This window comes from Biomphalaria glabrata, chromosome 5, assembly GCF_947242115.1.
Source record: "Biomphalaria glabrata chromosome 5, xgBioGlab47.1, whole genome shotgun sequence".
In the NCBI taxonomy this organism is placed as follows: Eukaryota; Metazoa; Mollusca; class Gastropoda; family Planorbidae; genus Biomphalaria; species Biomphalaria glabrata.
In genome coordinates this window covers 32,145,109-32,163,510 of record NC_074715.1, presented here as the reverse complement: position 1 = coordinate 32,163,510, position 18,402 = coordinate 32,145,109, and the positions used below count along the sequence as shown (strand labels likewise).

The 18,402-nt window shown below is 31.1% G+C and overlaps 1 protein-coding gene across 2 annotated transcripts; it reads right to left on the bottom strand.

Annotated features, from left to right (window-relative positions):
* Nucleotides 1–2,857: 2,857 nt before the first annotated feature.
* On the bottom strand, nucleotides 2,858–18,186 carry LOC106066127 (ubiquitin-conjugating enzyme E2 W-like). 2 transcript variants are annotated; one of them, XM_013225093.2, is made up of 6 exons: nucleotides 18,066–18,186; nucleotides 10,445–10,536; nucleotides 9,177–9,279; nucleotides 6,695–6,850; nucleotides 6,211–6,286; nucleotides 2,858–5,580 (listed from the first exon to the last, which is right to left on the bottom strand). In XM_013225093.2, the coding sequence occupies exons 1-6, from the start codon at nucleotides 18,078–18,080 to the stop codon at nucleotides 5,567–5,569; spliced, it is 456 nt and encodes a 151-aa protein (XP_013080547.1). In that variant the 5' UTR covers nucleotides 18,081–18,186; the 3' UTR covers nucleotides 2,858–5,566. The 2 variants fall into 2 exon arrangements, with proteins under 2 accessions (XP_013080547.1, XP_055887326.1); XM_056031351.1 differs by lacking the exon at nucleotides 18,066–18,186 and adding an exon at nucleotides 17,920–17,938.
* Between the last annotated feature and the right edge of the window lie 216 nt (nucleotides 18,187–18,402).

Here is an 18,402-nt window from a genome sequence, read left to right as displayed (position 1 = left end):
AGAATTGGCTTGATTAGCCACACCAGATTCTGCTCCGTTTCATGACGAAACCAAACCAGTGACTCATCTGGGTGCATCCATTGGCTTCAGAGACAAAAGAAAAACTTATATTAAGCCTAGTTGTATCAATTAGTTTGGATCAGCCATGTAATAAAATTTGTTACAGATCTAGAATAATCTAGATTAACAATAATAAATCTGTGCGGTTAGAAATAATTTTACGAACTGTTTTTGTTTTGCGCAATTTCATGTTTTAAGCTTTCTCAAGTGATCTTAGATCACTTGTCTGGAAGAGTTGGGAAAGGAGAGAAAGAAGGAGGTATATATGTGAATGTTACGTAATCGCTTTTTAAATGTATTTTATTTTTTAAAATTGTTGTACGACTTGAACTCGAGGGCTCAAGTCGATACATTAACCACTGTGCCAGCGAATCGCTTATGAAAATAGAAAGCTTTATATGTATCTATTGTTAGCTTCAAACTTTAAAACCAGCGACCTACAAAGTATAAAGGGGGCTAATTCAACGTGTAACACCACATTAGTCAAGTACTATTTCTTTCCCTTGTTTGTATACAATCTTTTTTTTTTCCAGACAGACAGAGTGAGTGAAGATAAGCTATGTAAAAAACAAATCGGTCCACTTTTTCAGTTGTCCAGGTCTAGTTTTTTAAAACACCAAGATGGCCCGAAATATTTTGAAATCATATGTTTTTCTTGTTAACTGGTGTAATTATTTCTTAGAATTTGTTTACATGTATATGCCAGTAGGCTACTTAAGTTGGGAACAAGTAAACAATCATGTCTTGCATTCACTGGATTAGATCTTTTGTAGGCCGTAATATTAAGTCCTCGTGAGGGTTCGCCTTTGAAGTTTCTGTGTAGGTAGGTCCCACATAAATCTAATGAGGTCTGAGGATCTTCCTGGTTCAAAGTCTGCTATTGGTCTAGATATCTACCTTCCAAGTTCAGCAAACAGAATAGCTCGGTGTTTCAAGCCCTGGCATGACTCTATGGATCTAAAGGATGATGTACCTAACAGGACCTGACAGGAGGAGAGGGAAGGGCTAGCTTGAGCTTTTGTTTAAAGAAATAATAACTTGTGTTTTTACATAACATGTGACTGACTGGATTTATCCATAGACATCACAAGCTTTAGCTTAGAGCCCTCCACTTGCCTTGCCCCCCCCCCTTATAGTTTTGAAAAAGCTAAAAGAATAAATCGTCTTATGTTGATTACAAGTGGCCCATGTCTCAAATAGCTCATAGCCTTCTCAAATCTAATTCCGGTCTTGGATTGGCTCACGTGAGAGCGTTACAATTTTTTCAAGCTGCCTAACCCCCTCTACCCCTTTTAAACACACTCACCTTTTTTTAATCTCACTGCCTACCAGATACTTTGTGACTATTTTTTTACCCACTAAATAATTCTCCCACCTCACAAAGAAAAATATTGATTTTTCTAGACTGAAAACCGACATAATAAACAAACAAATAATTGAGAGCCCTAGATGCATTCGTTTTTAATGCCGCTATTGTCTTTTTTTTTAAGCGAATCGTTGGTTGCAGTGTGCTCCCTTGACGGATTGGGTTAGTTGGCTTGGTTACAATTCTGAAGAGAAATTGAGCTCGAGTAGAACGATACTATGAATGTTTGAAGTCGTCAAAAGGCAGCATGAAACCCATATAGTCCGATACTAACAAATCCAAATTATCGTCACAGCAAAGCCAATCGATAGTAGGCATACAAAGGAATCTATTGCTGCACCACTCACCAGTCTTATCAGTACATTAGATTTCCCAGTATTTCGCGAAGTGGCCAGCGAAACTAGAATAAACACTTAATTTCAAGTACATGGGTATTGGCCACACGCACTGGCTATTTCGCGAATAAGACGGTCAGTTCCTTTTAAATTTTTATAAAATTTAGATACAAAAGTAAAAAAAAAAGGCATGCTCTGATCAGATTTCCATTTCTGTATCTAATCTTTTGTTTATGTGTATTATTCAGTCCTAATTATTTGCACAGGTTCTATAATTTATTAGTAACTGTAGGGGGAAGCCTACATCTCTATCACGCCGCTGCTGATCAGGCAGTGTTGACTTGCATTAAGATAATTTAAGTTAATAAGCAACCTAACCTACAACTGCTTCAATGAATGCGAAATAAGATTTAGTTAAATTTAGTGTCTATCAGATTAGATTTAAAGTTTTTTCTTTCATCTATAAATATGACAGCAAGTGTTGATGGAGCAGATTTCAAGTTTTTTTTAGACCAGTGATTAGCAGTAAAAATGTGAGAGTGTATTGAGTAGGTCTACATGTAGTAATAAATAAGTGTATTGAGTAGATCTACATGTAGTAACCTTTTTGAGTACATGTACACATGTAGATTGGGGATAATTAAGTATTTGTAGAAACATCTTTAGAATTTTTATTAGAATATTAGTTTAGCCTAGCTGCCCTGGTCGTGTTGAATGCGCTCTGGACTGTCGTCTCGGGTTCGAACACTGCCCGCTGCCTTCCTCCACAGTCCTGCGAGAAGCTTGACCTAGGATGTAATAATCTTCAAATCTGAAGAAACATCCGAAGCATGTCAAATAGAAAATTACTATGTTACACCTGTGAAATGTTTTAATATTTCTTATTTCATTGAAAGAGGTTCTGTCCAAAGCGAAAGACATGAGTCAGAGAAAAATAGAGAAAGACGGTTGACAAATCTAAAATGGTGCCCCAACGGTCCAACAGACCAAGGGAAATGTGAAGTTGGTGAAGGTGATTTGAAAGAAATTGTCTACGAAGAAAGAATGATCATGTTTTTTATTTATTTGTTCAGTGTAAATAAAAAACAGCACACTGTTTAATATTGCCATTTTTTTTTTTTATTTTCTATTTACAAAAGCTCAACAGATCAGGCATGGAGTTATGGAGCTGGTGACTTTATTTTGTAGGGATCTTAGCTCTAAAGTAAATACATGTACTACATACTTTCTTTTTGTTCATATGATACAAGTTGTGATACAAGTTTAATTCTCAAGAAATTGATTGTTTAGGTAACGCATAAGGGAAAAAAAGTTTTTAAAAAAAAACGCAAAATAATATTAAAAAAAAAACATAATACACAGTTCTAACTAATTATTCAGTCATCTTAAAACAAATAAGAAACAAAAATTTCTTTTCAAAACTAAATAGTAAACAAACAAAAAAGAGGAATGGGGGGGGGGGGGGGGCAGTTTTCTACAGCAGTTGAAATGTTTAACTTTTATATAGGTCATTACTTACATACAATTAGCTAAAACTAGATTGATAGGGTTAGGAGATGAAACTGGACAAAATTTGACATTGCAGTGCCGAATTTTCAGATGGGAGCTTCTTACAAGTCCTTAAGGAAAAATGACAAGTTCTGTAATTTAATGATTTTGAAGAACATCCTTCTCTATCCTCAATTAATGACAAGTTCTGTATCTCAAGGGTTTCAAGAAATATGATTCTATGCTCAATTATTCATCATTGCAAAGAAAGCATTAAATAAATAATTTTTTTGTCAGACTCAAAACTGACTCACATCCATCACAAAAATGTGAATTTGGTTCTATGTTTTTTTGGGCTATTCAACTTAAACTTGAAATACATAATAAGCATAGAAGAGTACAACAAATATGAAATAGGAGAATCCCTGATGGATAAAAAAAAAAAAATTAAACCTATAAGCCAACAAGTCAAAACCATCACAAACATCACTTGTTTATACTTTGAAATTCTTAATTTGTAGCTTATGTCAGATTAGAACTAAGTCCAGCAAGGTTTCTTTTTTTTTTTAAAAAAAAAAAGCTCCAATATAGATGATTAGTCTATAATGTAAAAAGCTACACACTTATAGACTGGGGCTGTCAGGTAAGGTAGAACTTTAATGGTACTGCCTGTTATTTAACTCAAGATGTGTAATCACTAAAAGCTGTGTGGGATAACATTACTAGCTTGTGATTTCATGTGGGTTCAAAAACTAAGTGGGATCTCTAAATGACTTTTATGCCTTATAAGAAAAAAAAAATTTCTTTAAGGGGGTTGGGAACACTACTTATCAATTGAAATTCAACCTAAACACAAGTGAGTCAGAGTACATGTGGTGCTTAAAAATTGTCAGCTTTATACAATTGTAAGAATTGAAAAAAAAAAAAAAAACTGTACACCAGATGAGATAAGTCTCACACATGACATGAAAAACAAAACAAAAGTGACAACATACAGTCAGTTCTTGAAGATAAAAGTGCAATGAGTAATTACAAGTATTAACAAATATAACACAGTAGTATAACAATGGTCACTGATATTGCATCAAGATTTTTTTTGTCTTCTTCAGTGCACATGGGCTACATAGGTTTAACTTCTCATAATGAACATGTTCTATTGCTTGTGAATAGGTACATTCATTTGAATGAATGATACAAGTATGATACAAATCTATATAATTAGGATAAACCAAAAGTGAATATATTGAAAAATAAAACATAATATACGTATTCATAACAAAACAGTCAAACTTGATTCTCATGAATACTTAAGTACCAAAATAGTCATTAAGTTTTGTAATCAGGCTACACCTGGACAGTGCTGTGTAGTTCACTATATCAAATTTGACTGCTAGTTGTTGTTTTTTTTTAGTATGTTAACTATTTGACATAAAAAAAAAAAAGTTGCATTGCACTTCTTGTGTTGTTTTTTTTTGTTTCTACTTACTCAAGTCTTAATATATATACAATAAAGAATGTAGAATTAATTACATTACAAAAAATGCAGCATTTCAATGAAAGTTGTATAACACACTACAAGATGGTTTAGATTGATTTATTTCATTTGTTTAGTACTTTTGCTTCCACAATTACATTGGATTTTAATTGTATCTTAGGTAATTATCTACATATGTTTAACAAATAGTTGCAATGAAGTGGTGGCTTTTGGTTTAAAACAACTACTTCAATAGTTACAAGCATTCCCTGATAACAAGGTAGTATTTAGATTGAAACATTTAGCGATGACTAGGAAAAACTATTCTTCAATAACAAACTAGAAGTATTTTTTTTCGTAGCCACAATTATTTTTGGGAAATGTACAAATAGCTGAGATATAAATGAGGACTAATTATAATGACAAAGTAAAACATGTTAATTTTAGATTAAGATTGTCATTTTCCTTTTTTATTTATACTATAAAATTTGTTTTGATATTTTTTTTTGGCTATTAATACCCACCACTTGTAAATAATTTGACTTTTCTATTAAAAGATCTAAACATACTATGCATTGAAAGTATTATGTGAGGCAGTGCACAAAACAATCCTTCCAGATTTAAAAGAAAATCACAGATAAATCCCAAACCCAAATATTGAATTCTTTTCTCGGATGTATTCAAGAAGAAATCACAAGAAAGCTTCTCTCAGCCTTTTTAAACAGTTTTCCAATTGATTTTTCAACAAGAAGATAAACAGAATAAATAAAAAAATACTTTAAAAAATGAAAACAGAATCTTGGTAGAAGGTCCAGGAATGAAATGTCTAAAAGATTGTTGTCATCATACAGAGTTATCTGAAAGAAAAGAAAAAAACAATATATTTTTGGTGCGTTTAGTTGCTAATCAAAATTTTGTAATCGATGTCAGATGAAAACATAAAAAAGAAAAATGGGTTAGGTAATAATTAAGGATAAAAAAGACATCGAAAGTTACACTACATGTAGGTCTGCAATAGCCACTTGAAATACTGCACCCTTCTTGATTCTTCAAACTCTAGGGCAATGCCATATTATAAAACAAAAATGCCAGCGTAAGCTTGACTGGAATTGAATGATATATTCAAACAAAACATTACATGGACTTTGACCCTCAAATTATTTCTGATACAAGTGCACTAAAATAAATTTTAGCGTTGACTTAAAACTTTATTCAGTAGCTGATCAAGACAAGAACCAAAATCAAACAGTTGTAATAGAACCCATCAAGATTCTCAATAGAATAACAAGGATTACAACAAAACATGCCACCAATTAAAAGCTTGAGCCTCAGGCCATTCTCATTATTATTATTATATCTATTTTAACACACACACATACAAAAAGGAAAAAATAATAAAATATTTTTAAAAATATTTCAATCATCTAAAGATGTTATAAATAATTTCTAATTTCTTTATGTAAGTTGAAAAAAAAAAAAAATATTACCATGATACCACCATCTTGTTTTTTTAGGATCTTTGCTGCACGTTCTTACATATAAAGCATTATCAGGAGGTAATTTCTGAAGGAATAAAAAAGAGAAACATTTTAGAGAACAGCAATTAATATTGTGTTTAAACACAGTACCGGTAGCCTAAGAATTAGAAAATCTTCATTAAAAGTGTAAATTATTTTGTTAAGCGTTTTTCAAAACAATGTTAGTTATAAAGGATAGGAAGATAGAAGTTACAGTATAAATGTCAGGAATTTAAATCCTGCAATTACCATGAGCATCAAAACAGACTTGATTTTATCTTTCTTGATGTGCTTTGTGTTAAATGGAAAATATTTAATGAATAATGTATGTCTTCTTTTATTATCGGAATAAACTTTTGTTTTTAGTCATACTAATTTTAGATATTAAGAAAAGGTACTTTGATTTTAGTTGGTTCAAACATATTTAATATCATTAATCAGCTAGAAAACTTACCTTTTCTTTACAACTAGATAGCATACTAACAATGCTGAGACATACAGACTGAACAGACAATGCAGGCGACCAATCTTCTGTTAATATGGACAAGCATATATGACCATTACTGTAGATGTGTGGATGGACTGGAATGTTGGGCCCAAGAAACATTACCTGTACACAAAAGTTTTAGGGAAGAGAGTAAAGAACTCATAAAATAAATACAAACTTAATGTTGATAATGACAAGAAAGACTTCAGTTAAAAGAAAAAGCATGATAATACTAATGCCTAAAAATAAAATGAAAAATTTAAATGCACACAAAATAGCATAGATAGAACACATAGAACAAAAAAAAAAAAAAGGCCCATAGTCTTTTCAAATTCTAAATTTTACAGTTCAAATAATTCTGAACAATTTTTTGGGCTATAACTATTGGAGTTTTTGTAATTCTACAAGCTGATGGCTTTAGCTAGGGACATAAAATGATTATGCTCATTGTCTTTTAAATGACCAAATTTATTTCTGAACAAAAGACACTGTATATATTACCAAAGTAATTCCTTAATAAGATTACTAATACTTTGCATTTGCAAGTATAAATCTAGCCATTTATGTTAATTAGACATTTAACTTCACCAAAGTTATTGATTTTCCTAGCTGATTCATACACCTCTTTTAATGCTTGAATGACACTTTGAATGAATGATTCATACACCTCTTTCCATGCTTGAATGACACTTTGAAAGATGAGTTATTTTACCAGTGTCTTATAGCATAAAAAACAAGAAATATGTTTCTTTTTCCATTTTGACTAAATATTTTTGTAGATGTTTATGTGCTACTTGTATTGTAAGATTAGTTTCTCTTAAGTTTGGTCATTTTTATCAAGGATGTCTTTCTAAGCTTAGGAAAATTAAAACTGAGGTGCAGATTTGAATATCCAGGGACCTCTCAAAAATTAAAAATATAGAAACCCAAATATGATTGATTTTGTTGCAAAATAGTGCCTAGGCCAAATACAATTCATATATTTAAATTAAATACAGTAGTGGTCCTAAACCATTTCTTGAAGGACAATTGAGTTAACTGTTATTGGTCTTTATTCAGTAGTTGCTCTGAACTATTTTGAAATATGGACGATTGAATCAATGTAGACTTGCAATTATTATAGAATGCCAAGACATGTTAATTACATGGGTTTGAATTATTTAAATATGTCAGGTAAAATATCATCAATTAGCTTATCATTATCCAGAGTTAGTTTTTTAAGGCTGAGACCTTGCCAAATCTGTCACTACATCTTTATTTTGATATTTTTGACAACCCAGTGCATTGGCTCTTCTTGTTTATACTCAGACATTTACCAATATCAAAGTTTTGGATGGAATTTGAGGAAAACACTATTTTTGTGGGTAAGAAAATCCCTAGGGTTTGCAAAATATTTTGAACCTATGTACACATAAACTAATAGGTTTACTATAATTTACTTATAGTTAAATAGATTTGTTTGTTTCATTGTCAATGTTGCTGAATCCCAATATTATGTACAAATTGATGCATTGCTGACAATATACAATTTTCTATAAATTTATCTATTGCAAAAACATCAGAATTAAAATTTGGGATATTATAATGCATTGATGATACCTAAATTTTTATCTTGATTAAAATTAACTATGATGTATCTGTTTCCTGGTGATGATGCTATCTTTTATTGAATATAATAGCATTAGTTTTACTATCACAATGAGTTAAATTATCTTCCTCAGTTAAGAGAATTATTCCTGTTGTTTCCATTTGTTATGCTTTTGTGTACAAACATTTGCATTCTTATCCATAGCAATGATATACTATACATATTACTCTATGGTTATCTGCTCAATTTTATAAGTTGGATGTTTTAGGACAAGAATTTTTCAATACACTGATGCTTTAGTTTTTTAATTATAATTACTTTGAAACTCATTCCTCAAGATTGGCTCCACTCCAGGCTTAAAAAAATTAAAAAAAATCTTTAACTGAGGTTTATTAACAGAATAAATAATCAAATAACTTTAAAATCATACACTCTACATTAAAACAAATTTGCTACATTTTTAACAATTCACTTATACACTGAAATAACAACAGTTTCTTTTTATCAATCTCACAGTGAGAGACTGAGGAGATGAAACTCTCTAATGTTCTGAGCCACTTCTCAGCAGCCAATGGCGAGCTAGGCTCTATGAATAGTGTTGTACGAAAATCCAAATAAGATATATAAGACATATAAATCCATATAAACTGAAAAGTTTAATAAATAAATTGTAATAAGAATTAAAGGAACACTGGGGAGTAACCTAAAACAAGGCTTTATTAAACTAGAACGACACATGAACTGACAACTAAATCAATGTTGTGAACACATTCTCAAGACGTTACACAAACAGAAACAAGTAGTAACTATTTCACCACATACACTCTTGTATTTTATTATACATTTTGTTATCTAGCTTACCTGCGGTGAGTCGAAAGGATAGCGAGATGTGAATTTGAAACCTAATTGAAATCTTTCTGATTCATAAAGAGTACCTGGAGCACCTTCAATATCAACTACCCACCTAAAATTAAATTTATAAATCACAACCTAAATGCAAATAATCTAATGTTTGATTACATGCATCAACTTACTAACATAAACATAATTAAAGATAATGAGCATTTGATTGAGATGAAATTATATTCTCATTCAATACATTTTAAAATAATATATAGTGAAGAAATATTTCTACATGTTCTGGTTATTTTTATTAAATCACATAAAGTGGAGTGAAATGTTAACCAATACAGACTAATCCAGTTCATTAAACCAGAAACTTATTCAGACTGATATTTAATTTAACAACAACAACAAAAAGTTCTATCTGCATTACTGCTTTTTGGCAAAACCAAGACATTGAAACAAGAATGTCTGGCATTTAGCGCAGGATTTCTCTCACTTCAACTGAATTGGAGCTTACACAAGAATCAAAATTGAAGTGGATGCTTTTAGAGCCAAAAGATGAAATGATTTTTTTTAATTCTCCTTTTAGACCTTGGGATCTCTAGGGCAGATGATGTTAAGGTTATGTTTCTTTGGCCAATGGTTAATGAGCAGGGTGTCATGTGGCCCGCACAATGACCAACTAAAGAGTTGGGTGAACTTAAGGTCTCCCTAAAAATTCTGAAATTCAAAACCCCAGTTTTCAACAAGATTCGAACCCAGGTCCCTGGTTTTGGAAGCCAAGCGCTTAACCACTCAGCCACCACACCCACAAGCTTGTATGATAATCATATTATTCCCTCCTCCATATCTTCAACTATCATCAAAGTTTCAGAACACTTTAGTTAGTTAAATGTGCATTTTGAATAGCCTTATAAGAATTATTTTAAAGAATTTCTATTTTTCAGTGGACAAAATTAATAAGCATTAGTAGTTCATATATCTGTATATTAGCTGTGCATTATGTTGCACAGTATAGGGTTTAACTCATATGAAATTTTTGTATGTTATGTGTAGCACTTTCATATTGTAACAGAGACTATGTTCATAAAATTAAACCACCTAGCTTTTAACTGCAAAATAATTACATACTAGTGGGTCAAATTAACTGGAATCGAATGTGATGGCTGAGTGGTAGAGCGCTTGACATCTGAACCAAGTGGTCCCAGTTTAAATCTCAGTGAACAATTTCTGGATACATGAGTTGCTAATTACACTAAGACTTAAAAAAAAAAAAGAGTTACTCAGAAAGGTTGGAGCTCAACAGGTCTGTGTTAACACTGACACCAGCAGGCGGATCTTTAGTCATAGCTTGGAGCTCCTTTTGGAGCCGTTTCTGAAAAATGAACAAATATAGAAATAGCGTTAGGTTTTCTTTTTTTTCTTCTTTCTATTTAATTTGAAAATACATATATTTTATTTTATAATTTAAGCATAACTTAAAATTTAATATTATAGATGCATAAGCATACTAAGCAAAAAATCTAATTTCATTGTCCAATTGCTGGTGAGTTTCTTTTTTTTTTCCCCTTCTTAAAATTTAACATTTATATAACATTAACATAAAGTAACAAAAAAAATATTTGTGTTTTGGATGTTCCTTGAAAATTGAAGATTATTACATCCTAGCCCAAGCCTTCAGCTACACAGTGGGTGGTGGCAGCAGGTAGAATTTCAACCTGGTACCATCAAGATGACAGCCCGGAATGCACATTACACGACTAGGTAGTCATACATTCATTTAACACATTAAAAACACTAAATTTCTAATGACATCTAGATTCCATTACTAATGGCTTCAATGAAAGGTGTACAGATTTTTCTAGGCATTTCAAAAGTAACTAATTCTAGATCTAGATAGATAATATTATTTTTTATAATATAAGATATATATATATATATTATCTTATAAAATACAGACATTACTTCAAAAAAGAAGATGATTACATCCTATGCATGTCCCTAGGTCAATCTAGTCATGCATGTTAATAAAAATCTTAAACTCTGCCAAGTCATTAGTTATCCTAGCTGACTCAGGCAACCCATTCAATGCTCTAATAGAGAAGAAGGAGTATTTGTACAAATATTTACTAGCATGTATGGAACGAGGAATGTGCCTTTATCTTTGTGTCTTTCTGAGTATTTTATTAGGTTTTGTTTTTGTATTTGAAGATTATAGTTCAGAACTTAATGTATAATTGCTACTTTGAAAAGTAAAGTCTTCTATCCTGAAGGGTCTCTAAATTTAATGATTTTACTAAAGTGTTAATCTAATCAAATGTGAATATTTGTTTATGAATCTCATTGCTCTATTTTGTGTCTGTTGTAGTTTCTTAATGTTTTCTTGAGTTGAGGGGTCCCAAATAAGAACAATCTGGTATAAACTTTGTCACATGTAAATTATGAGTGAGTCTGGTGTGAATGTACACTTTGGTTTCTTATAGTTATGATGTTTTTTGTTTGGTGTAATGCACAAATTGTAAGACAAATTTCCATACGGACAATAAAGATTATTATTATTTTTTTATAGGACAATAAAGATTATTATTATTATTATTATTTGAGAAAAAAGTCCTTGTAATCATAATAAATTTCCATATGATATGCCTGATATGGATCAATAAAGCAGTCTTATTAGTGTTAATGGCATAACCAATGTTAAATAACATTTTAGTTTTATGTTATTATTTGATTTGTAGAAATTTCTTTCAATAAACCCTGACGCTTTGTTTGATTTTTTAAAATAACTTCATCAATAATGGGATTCCATGATAGTTTTTCATTTATTATAACACTTAACAGCTAGGTATTTGGAGTTTTTAGTTTGTGTAACTAACTGGTTTACCATGAATAAGATTTAATAATTTGTTTTAGGTTTTGTTGTTTTTTTTATTTGTTATAATTGATATAGATCTAAATTATAATAAATATATTATATATATCTATGTGTGTTATTCAAAGTCTACTCTATGTCAGTGAGTCTGTCTTACTCTACACTAGTGTCACTAGAATAGTCTAGGGATGTTACAAAATTTTGAAAAAATTTTTTTTTTAAAATTAATTAATATACCATTAAAGCACATGATAAGAGCTTTCTAATGATATATACATTATTGTTGTAGGACCTACGGTTAAAAAAAAATGATTTTTTTAAACGCGTTTTGGCTTTACATTAAGGTTAATGGAACGTTGTGACAAAATGATACGAAAAAGAAAAACGCGTACATTTACGCAAGTTTTCTACTTGTAGACTAACATTATATATCAAATTAAAGCTTAGATTGTGCATAAAATTAATATCTATTTATTGTAAATAAATTCTTTTATGTTTTAATTATTATTATTTTTTTAAAATTCCTTTAAATAATACACTTTTTAGACGTAAATACTTCGACAAAATATTTTTTTATGTTTATATTGTTTTATAATTGATAATAAAAATTGATATTATTGAAAAGAGCTTGTTCTCCAATTAATTAAACCAAAAAAAAAATGTTTTTATTTCAAATAGAAGAGAAGTTATGATTTTTTGTTTAAATTAATTTTTTGTCCTTCTTTATCTTTGTATTTTTGGTTTCTGATTTTGATATTCTGTTATTAAAGCATGCATATCTTTCTTACTATTTAATTTTTTTTTATTCAAATTTTAAGACTTTTTAAACATGTTCTTTATAGAATTATATGACATCAATCTTTCATTTTAAACTATTTTTATTACTTTAGAATCAGAATTTCAGTGCATGAATTTTTTTAAATTCTTAGTTTAATGATGTTTGATAAGACCCACTAATTTAAAATAAAAGTGCCAATAATTACATGTAAACATTATTAGTTGGAATCAATTAGGCAAAATAATTTTTCAAAATTTAAATGTGACCTTGGCACATATTCATAAATAAAAAAATAATTTAAATATAAACTTAAAATTGAGAATATATATACAAAGCGCTGGTGGCACTGGTAATATTTCAGTATTTTTAAAGTATTTACAAGTATTTACATTTAAGACATTATTAGGTCCTTAAAAACAACATCACATGCTAGTGAGAGTTTGGAAATATCATAGTCTTCTGCTAAGCTATCATCATCTCCCTCTTTCCAATAAGCCACAACATATTTTTCAGGATCATTTTTTTTCAGGCGTTCTATCCTTCCTAAGTAAATGACAGGTCCATTGTCATGCCATGTATGACATATACGTCTGCCAGATGCTTTGCCAGCAAGTAAATCATAAATTTGATCCACAGATGTATCAGTCATCTCAGGAAATGTTGCTTTGATTACTTGACTTGTTTATTTAATGCAATATTTTTCAACATTTTCTCAACATCCTTCCTTTTTTTATCCTCTTTTTTTTGTTTCTTTTCTTCTGACCTGCGTTGCATCTCCTTTAGAAGTTCCGAATTTTTTAATCTGTTTCCTTTCCTCTTACTACGTGCAGCTCCAATGGCCCATGATATAATGCTATCTCTGTCTGGATCCGTCATAGAATATAAGTACTTCATTGTTTTGTTTTTTTTAGCACAAATTTTAGAAGAAATAAAACACATAGTGGCATTCGGAGATTTTGCCTTTGCTGCACTAAACATTCCCATCAATTCCTCACTATCCATATTGTGTGGTCTACAAGTCTCAGTTTGAATTTCAATGTCCTCATTTGGAATAATATCAAATAAATTTACATATTGTTTTTCAATAACTTCTGCCACTCCAATTAAACACAATTTCAACATATTTTCAAGTTCCTCATCTTTAGGTGAAAACACAATCAATGAATTCCAAACAGGATCCTCAGCATCCATAGCATTGTTGAAAAAGTCTAGCTTCATGGAAAATAACAACAAAGGATGAGCAACAGATTTCTTAATACGCTCCAGGGCATCTTTGATGATTTCTATTGCTTTAAAATAAGCCATCCTTTCTGTTTTTGGGATGTAAAATAGCTTTAACCATGGGGCTGTTAGAAGTTTACCTACCATTCCTAAGGCACACATTTGTTTTTTTGCTGTCTCATCACAAAAATCTTTCTCTACAGCTGATTGTAATCCTCCACAGGTGAGACTGTAATTTCTTAGAAAATCTAACAGGATGGTGTAATGGTGTATGAATAATCCACAAATATGAAATAAAATGTGCAATCTGTTGCCTCTATAGCGAGGTATAAGTCCTTTAGGTAAATTATTTTTAATCAGAAAACACACAAATCCTTTTGGGTCTCCTTTACTGTTGATGAAGCGCAGTTTATTAATTTGTAGAACTAAATTTGCTGCCATACATTCTTTCCCATATAAATATCCTTTCTTAGTCTCCAATGTTTTTAATTCAGCTTTGCATCTACTTGCAATAGTGTCCAGGGGGTGAAGATTACATTTCAGCTCATTCAAAGGTTTCTGCCATATATCACACACTCTTCTTATTGTCGCATGGTTGACTGCTGCCCGATCACTCATTGTGTTTGAGATATTATTAATTATTGTCTCTCTACAGGATTCATAATCTAGCTTCTTGTAGTCAGCGTAGAGGTGTGCTAAGTCATCAACTGCGGAAGTAATATGCTGCTCGTAATCTTCTGCCGTCCCACCACTTAACGCATCCAGTGCAAGAACAAAACAATCATTTTTCGTTGTAATATGAATGGCGTTGACATGAACATCTTCCTGTGTAGTGGCATCAAATCCAAGGGTTAAGTTTTGTGTTGACATTGCTACATCTGCTGCTTGATATTGTGCAATCACACCTAATTCTCTCTCCATTTCCTCTGCAGAACTCCTCTGAGGTATAGAGCCAGCTGTGATTCCCATAAGCTTAGCATAATTTGCAATAATAGTAGGAATGTAACCTGTTGAAACTTCACTATCTATAGCCTCATAAACAAGAAGGCGCATTGCACTGCTGTAGGTTTTTTTGTCTTTCTTGGCAATGAGTTGTTTTTCTTCATTACATTTTTCCTTTAAAAGTAAATAGTCATGTTCCAGTTGTCGAATTCTTTCATTCTTCTCTTCCAGTTGTTTTAGTAGATATGAAGTATCTTTGGATTTGCTCAACAATTCTCTAGTTTTTTGTCTTTCTCTGGTATACAAACTTTTCATTTTTAAATAAGCATCCTTTCCAGATAGTCTCTTGGCATTTTTCAGTTCTTGCCTGAGTAGAGTAATTGTTGAGTTCTTCCTCTTTATAGATTGCTTCAACACTCTAACTAAGTTTGGTAAATGCTTCACTTTGGCTTTATAGCCAGCAAGATTTTTTTTGTATTGCTCTTTATCTTTAATCCTGGACTGCGACAAATAAGAAATTCTTTTTTTTAATTTCTTCTTCCTAGGAAGAATGTTGTCCACTTATAATCAGCACATCAGGTTTGGCATCAGTTGAACTTAATGATAAAGTAGAAGTTAATGGTTCTTCTGTAGCACATAGTTCAACAGCTGGTTTACTTGTCAGTGTTGGTTCAGGAACAGTTGCAGTTGGTACATGAGCAAATACTTTATTACATAGTTCTTTGAACTGAGGTAAATTCTTACCAATCTTTTTCTTCAATTTTAGCATTAAGCCAATTAAATGGTCCACTTTTTGGGATTTTATTTGTAGTCCAAATCTGGAACTTATTGCTTCTGCAGTAATAGTAGAAGAATTATTTTGGAGGTAAATATATAATACATGACCATTGAGACATAATCGACTTGAATCACCCCATCCAGGACTAGGCAGATCATTGTACAACTCTGTAAGATGCTTATGGATAATAGAATTTTGGTATATTTTGGCTCGTGTGTGCTTAGGCATTTTTTTCTTTCAGGCTGACTTATAATTAGATTTAGATATTTTATTATATTTGTTACTAAGTTTGAGTCTACTAAGTAAAAAAATGTGATACGGTTGATGAATTAATTATTAAATTAACTACTAAGACTTAGACTTAAAAGTAAACTCAATAATAATAAAATAACTGGATCTAGAAACTAAGATTGATAAATATTATTAATTATAAGATTATTAAGATAGTTGATGTTTTTTTTTTTTTATATAGAATCAAGTCTACATTAGATTAGGTCTAAATCCAGAACTGACTAGTTTAAGTTTAACTAGTTTAGTAGTTAGTTAAGTTAGGTAACGCAAAAGTAGCCTACAGTAGGTAGACCTAAAAATATAAACAAAAGAGATCGAGATGGTATCACTTATTAGTAATAGTACTAGTAGACTAGATCAGTAGTCAGTAGATCATCTACTGATCAGATCTAGAATGACTAAAACAAAACTTAGACTTAGTAACTTAGTAGAACAGAACTGAGAAGTCAGAAGAGACTAGGCCTAGGCAGACTAGGCTGAGTCACTAGACCTAGACTCTACTTCTTTAGTTCAGTATGTAACAATAAACTACTGACTACCCCCCTATAGTCTAGAGTCTAGAGATCTACTAATAACTAGATCTAGACTTAGATATACTTATTTTGTGATAAAAAAATAGTAACTTGTATTAATTATAGATCATATATGTTAATATAATATTTAAAAAGTCTTGTGAATCTCACAACCAAAGTTTTTCGTGCCAAAAACTTTGATCATAGCCAATCAAAGTGTGCCAAACAAGTCACGTGACCACGCTTTTGTCTGTGGCTTTTCAAAATGGCTACCCAAAAATTACGAGTGAATTGTCAAGGCTTCACTCATGGACTAAAAAATTTATTGTAATCAAAGTGCTCCACGTAATAAAGAACCAAAACCACGGTAATTTAGCGCAAAAAATGCACTACAATTCTATATAAAAAAAAATGCGTGGGAATCCCGACCTTTTTAAACCGTACACATGAAAATTTAACGTAAATTTCAATTAATAAATTAATGACTTTTTTCTCCACATGGCTAAGCCAAAATCGATTCCAGATCGCCATTTTTATTGTTACATCAAAAACTATAACTCTCTTACAAAGAAGTATTCATTAAGTGGATTAACAAAGTGCGCCTTTGAGACGTATAATAATTTGCCGGAAAAAAACCGAAACACTTTTTTTGGCGAAAAAAAAAGGGGCGTGTCGGCGGAAATTGTAACATCGCTAAATAGTCTAGATCTAGAATCTATATCTACTAATTATATATGATTTATGAATCTTAGATTTTATAAATTATGTCTAGATTATTCTAGATAATGTGTTTGTAAAAATGTTTTACATGTTTCGGATGTTCCTTCAGAGTTGAAGATAGTTTACTTCCTAGTCCAAACCTCCCGCAGGACGACGGGGGATGGGAGCGGGCAGGGTTTGAACCCTCGACGGTCGATAAATCCGAACGACAGTCCAGCGCACAAACCGCACGACCAGGCAGCCAGCCATGATGTAGATCTACTGCATCTAGACCTAAGACTACAATTGACTAAAAGTAAGAGACAATATAATCTAGTCATCTAGAAACTAATCTAGATGACTAGATTATATCTACTCCTATTAGGCTATTGTCTTTTAGTTTAGTCAATTGTATTCTAGATGTCTAGATGTAGTAGATCTACATTATTTATCTAGAATAATCTAGACATAATTTATAAAATCTAAGATTCATAAATCATAGTCTAGACTTACTTAGAAGAAAAAAAAACATACTAGATCTAACAACTAAATAAGTCACAAGTCAGTGACAAGTGAGTCAAGACTCAAGTCACAAGTGTCATAACTTCAAACTTGTCATAAGCTAAGTATTAGATCTGGTTTCTGGTTAAAATCATGAAATGCACCTAAAAATGCATGCTAGAACGAGAAAATAATACATATTTAAATGAATTTGTAGATATCGAATTGTTTTTTCGCAATATGCCCTGAGTATAAAATAAAAGTATGTCATTAGAAGTGCTAAATTGTTCTTGAACAATCGATTGCTTACTTCCATGGAAGTCATCTTGATTATGTTTATAGCCAGGTTTTTCTTCGACTACTTCTTTGCTTTGAAAAAAAGAATATATGAAGACATCTGCAATAATATGTTTCAGTTATTTGTAAAAGATAGAAAGTACGAAAATCATAACAATGTTGTTTTAACTAAGCTTCAATTTATCCTTAGAATTTAAAATTATTTTTAACCCTCTAAATCTTTTTTTTTAGATATATTGTTGGACTCCTTCAGTACTAGATCGACACTGGACTTTTTATAAGCTTATCAATACCATAAGATTTTTTTGAAACAATTTCTTTTAGTCTGCATGAAAAATGTATAAATCTCT

Excerpts from the sequence above, each read along its gene's own strand:
- LOC106066127 (XM_013225093.2), bottom strand. Across the intron at positions 9,280-10,444 it reads TTGAGCTCCAACCTTTCTGA|GTGGGTAGTTGATATTGAAG; the intron begins GTAACTCTTTTT and ends ATTTAATTTTAG. Across the intron at positions 6,851-9,176 it reads ATCCTTTCGACTCACCGCAG|GTAATGTTTCTTGGGCCCAA; the intron begins GTAAGCTAGATA and ends TTTTGTGTACAG.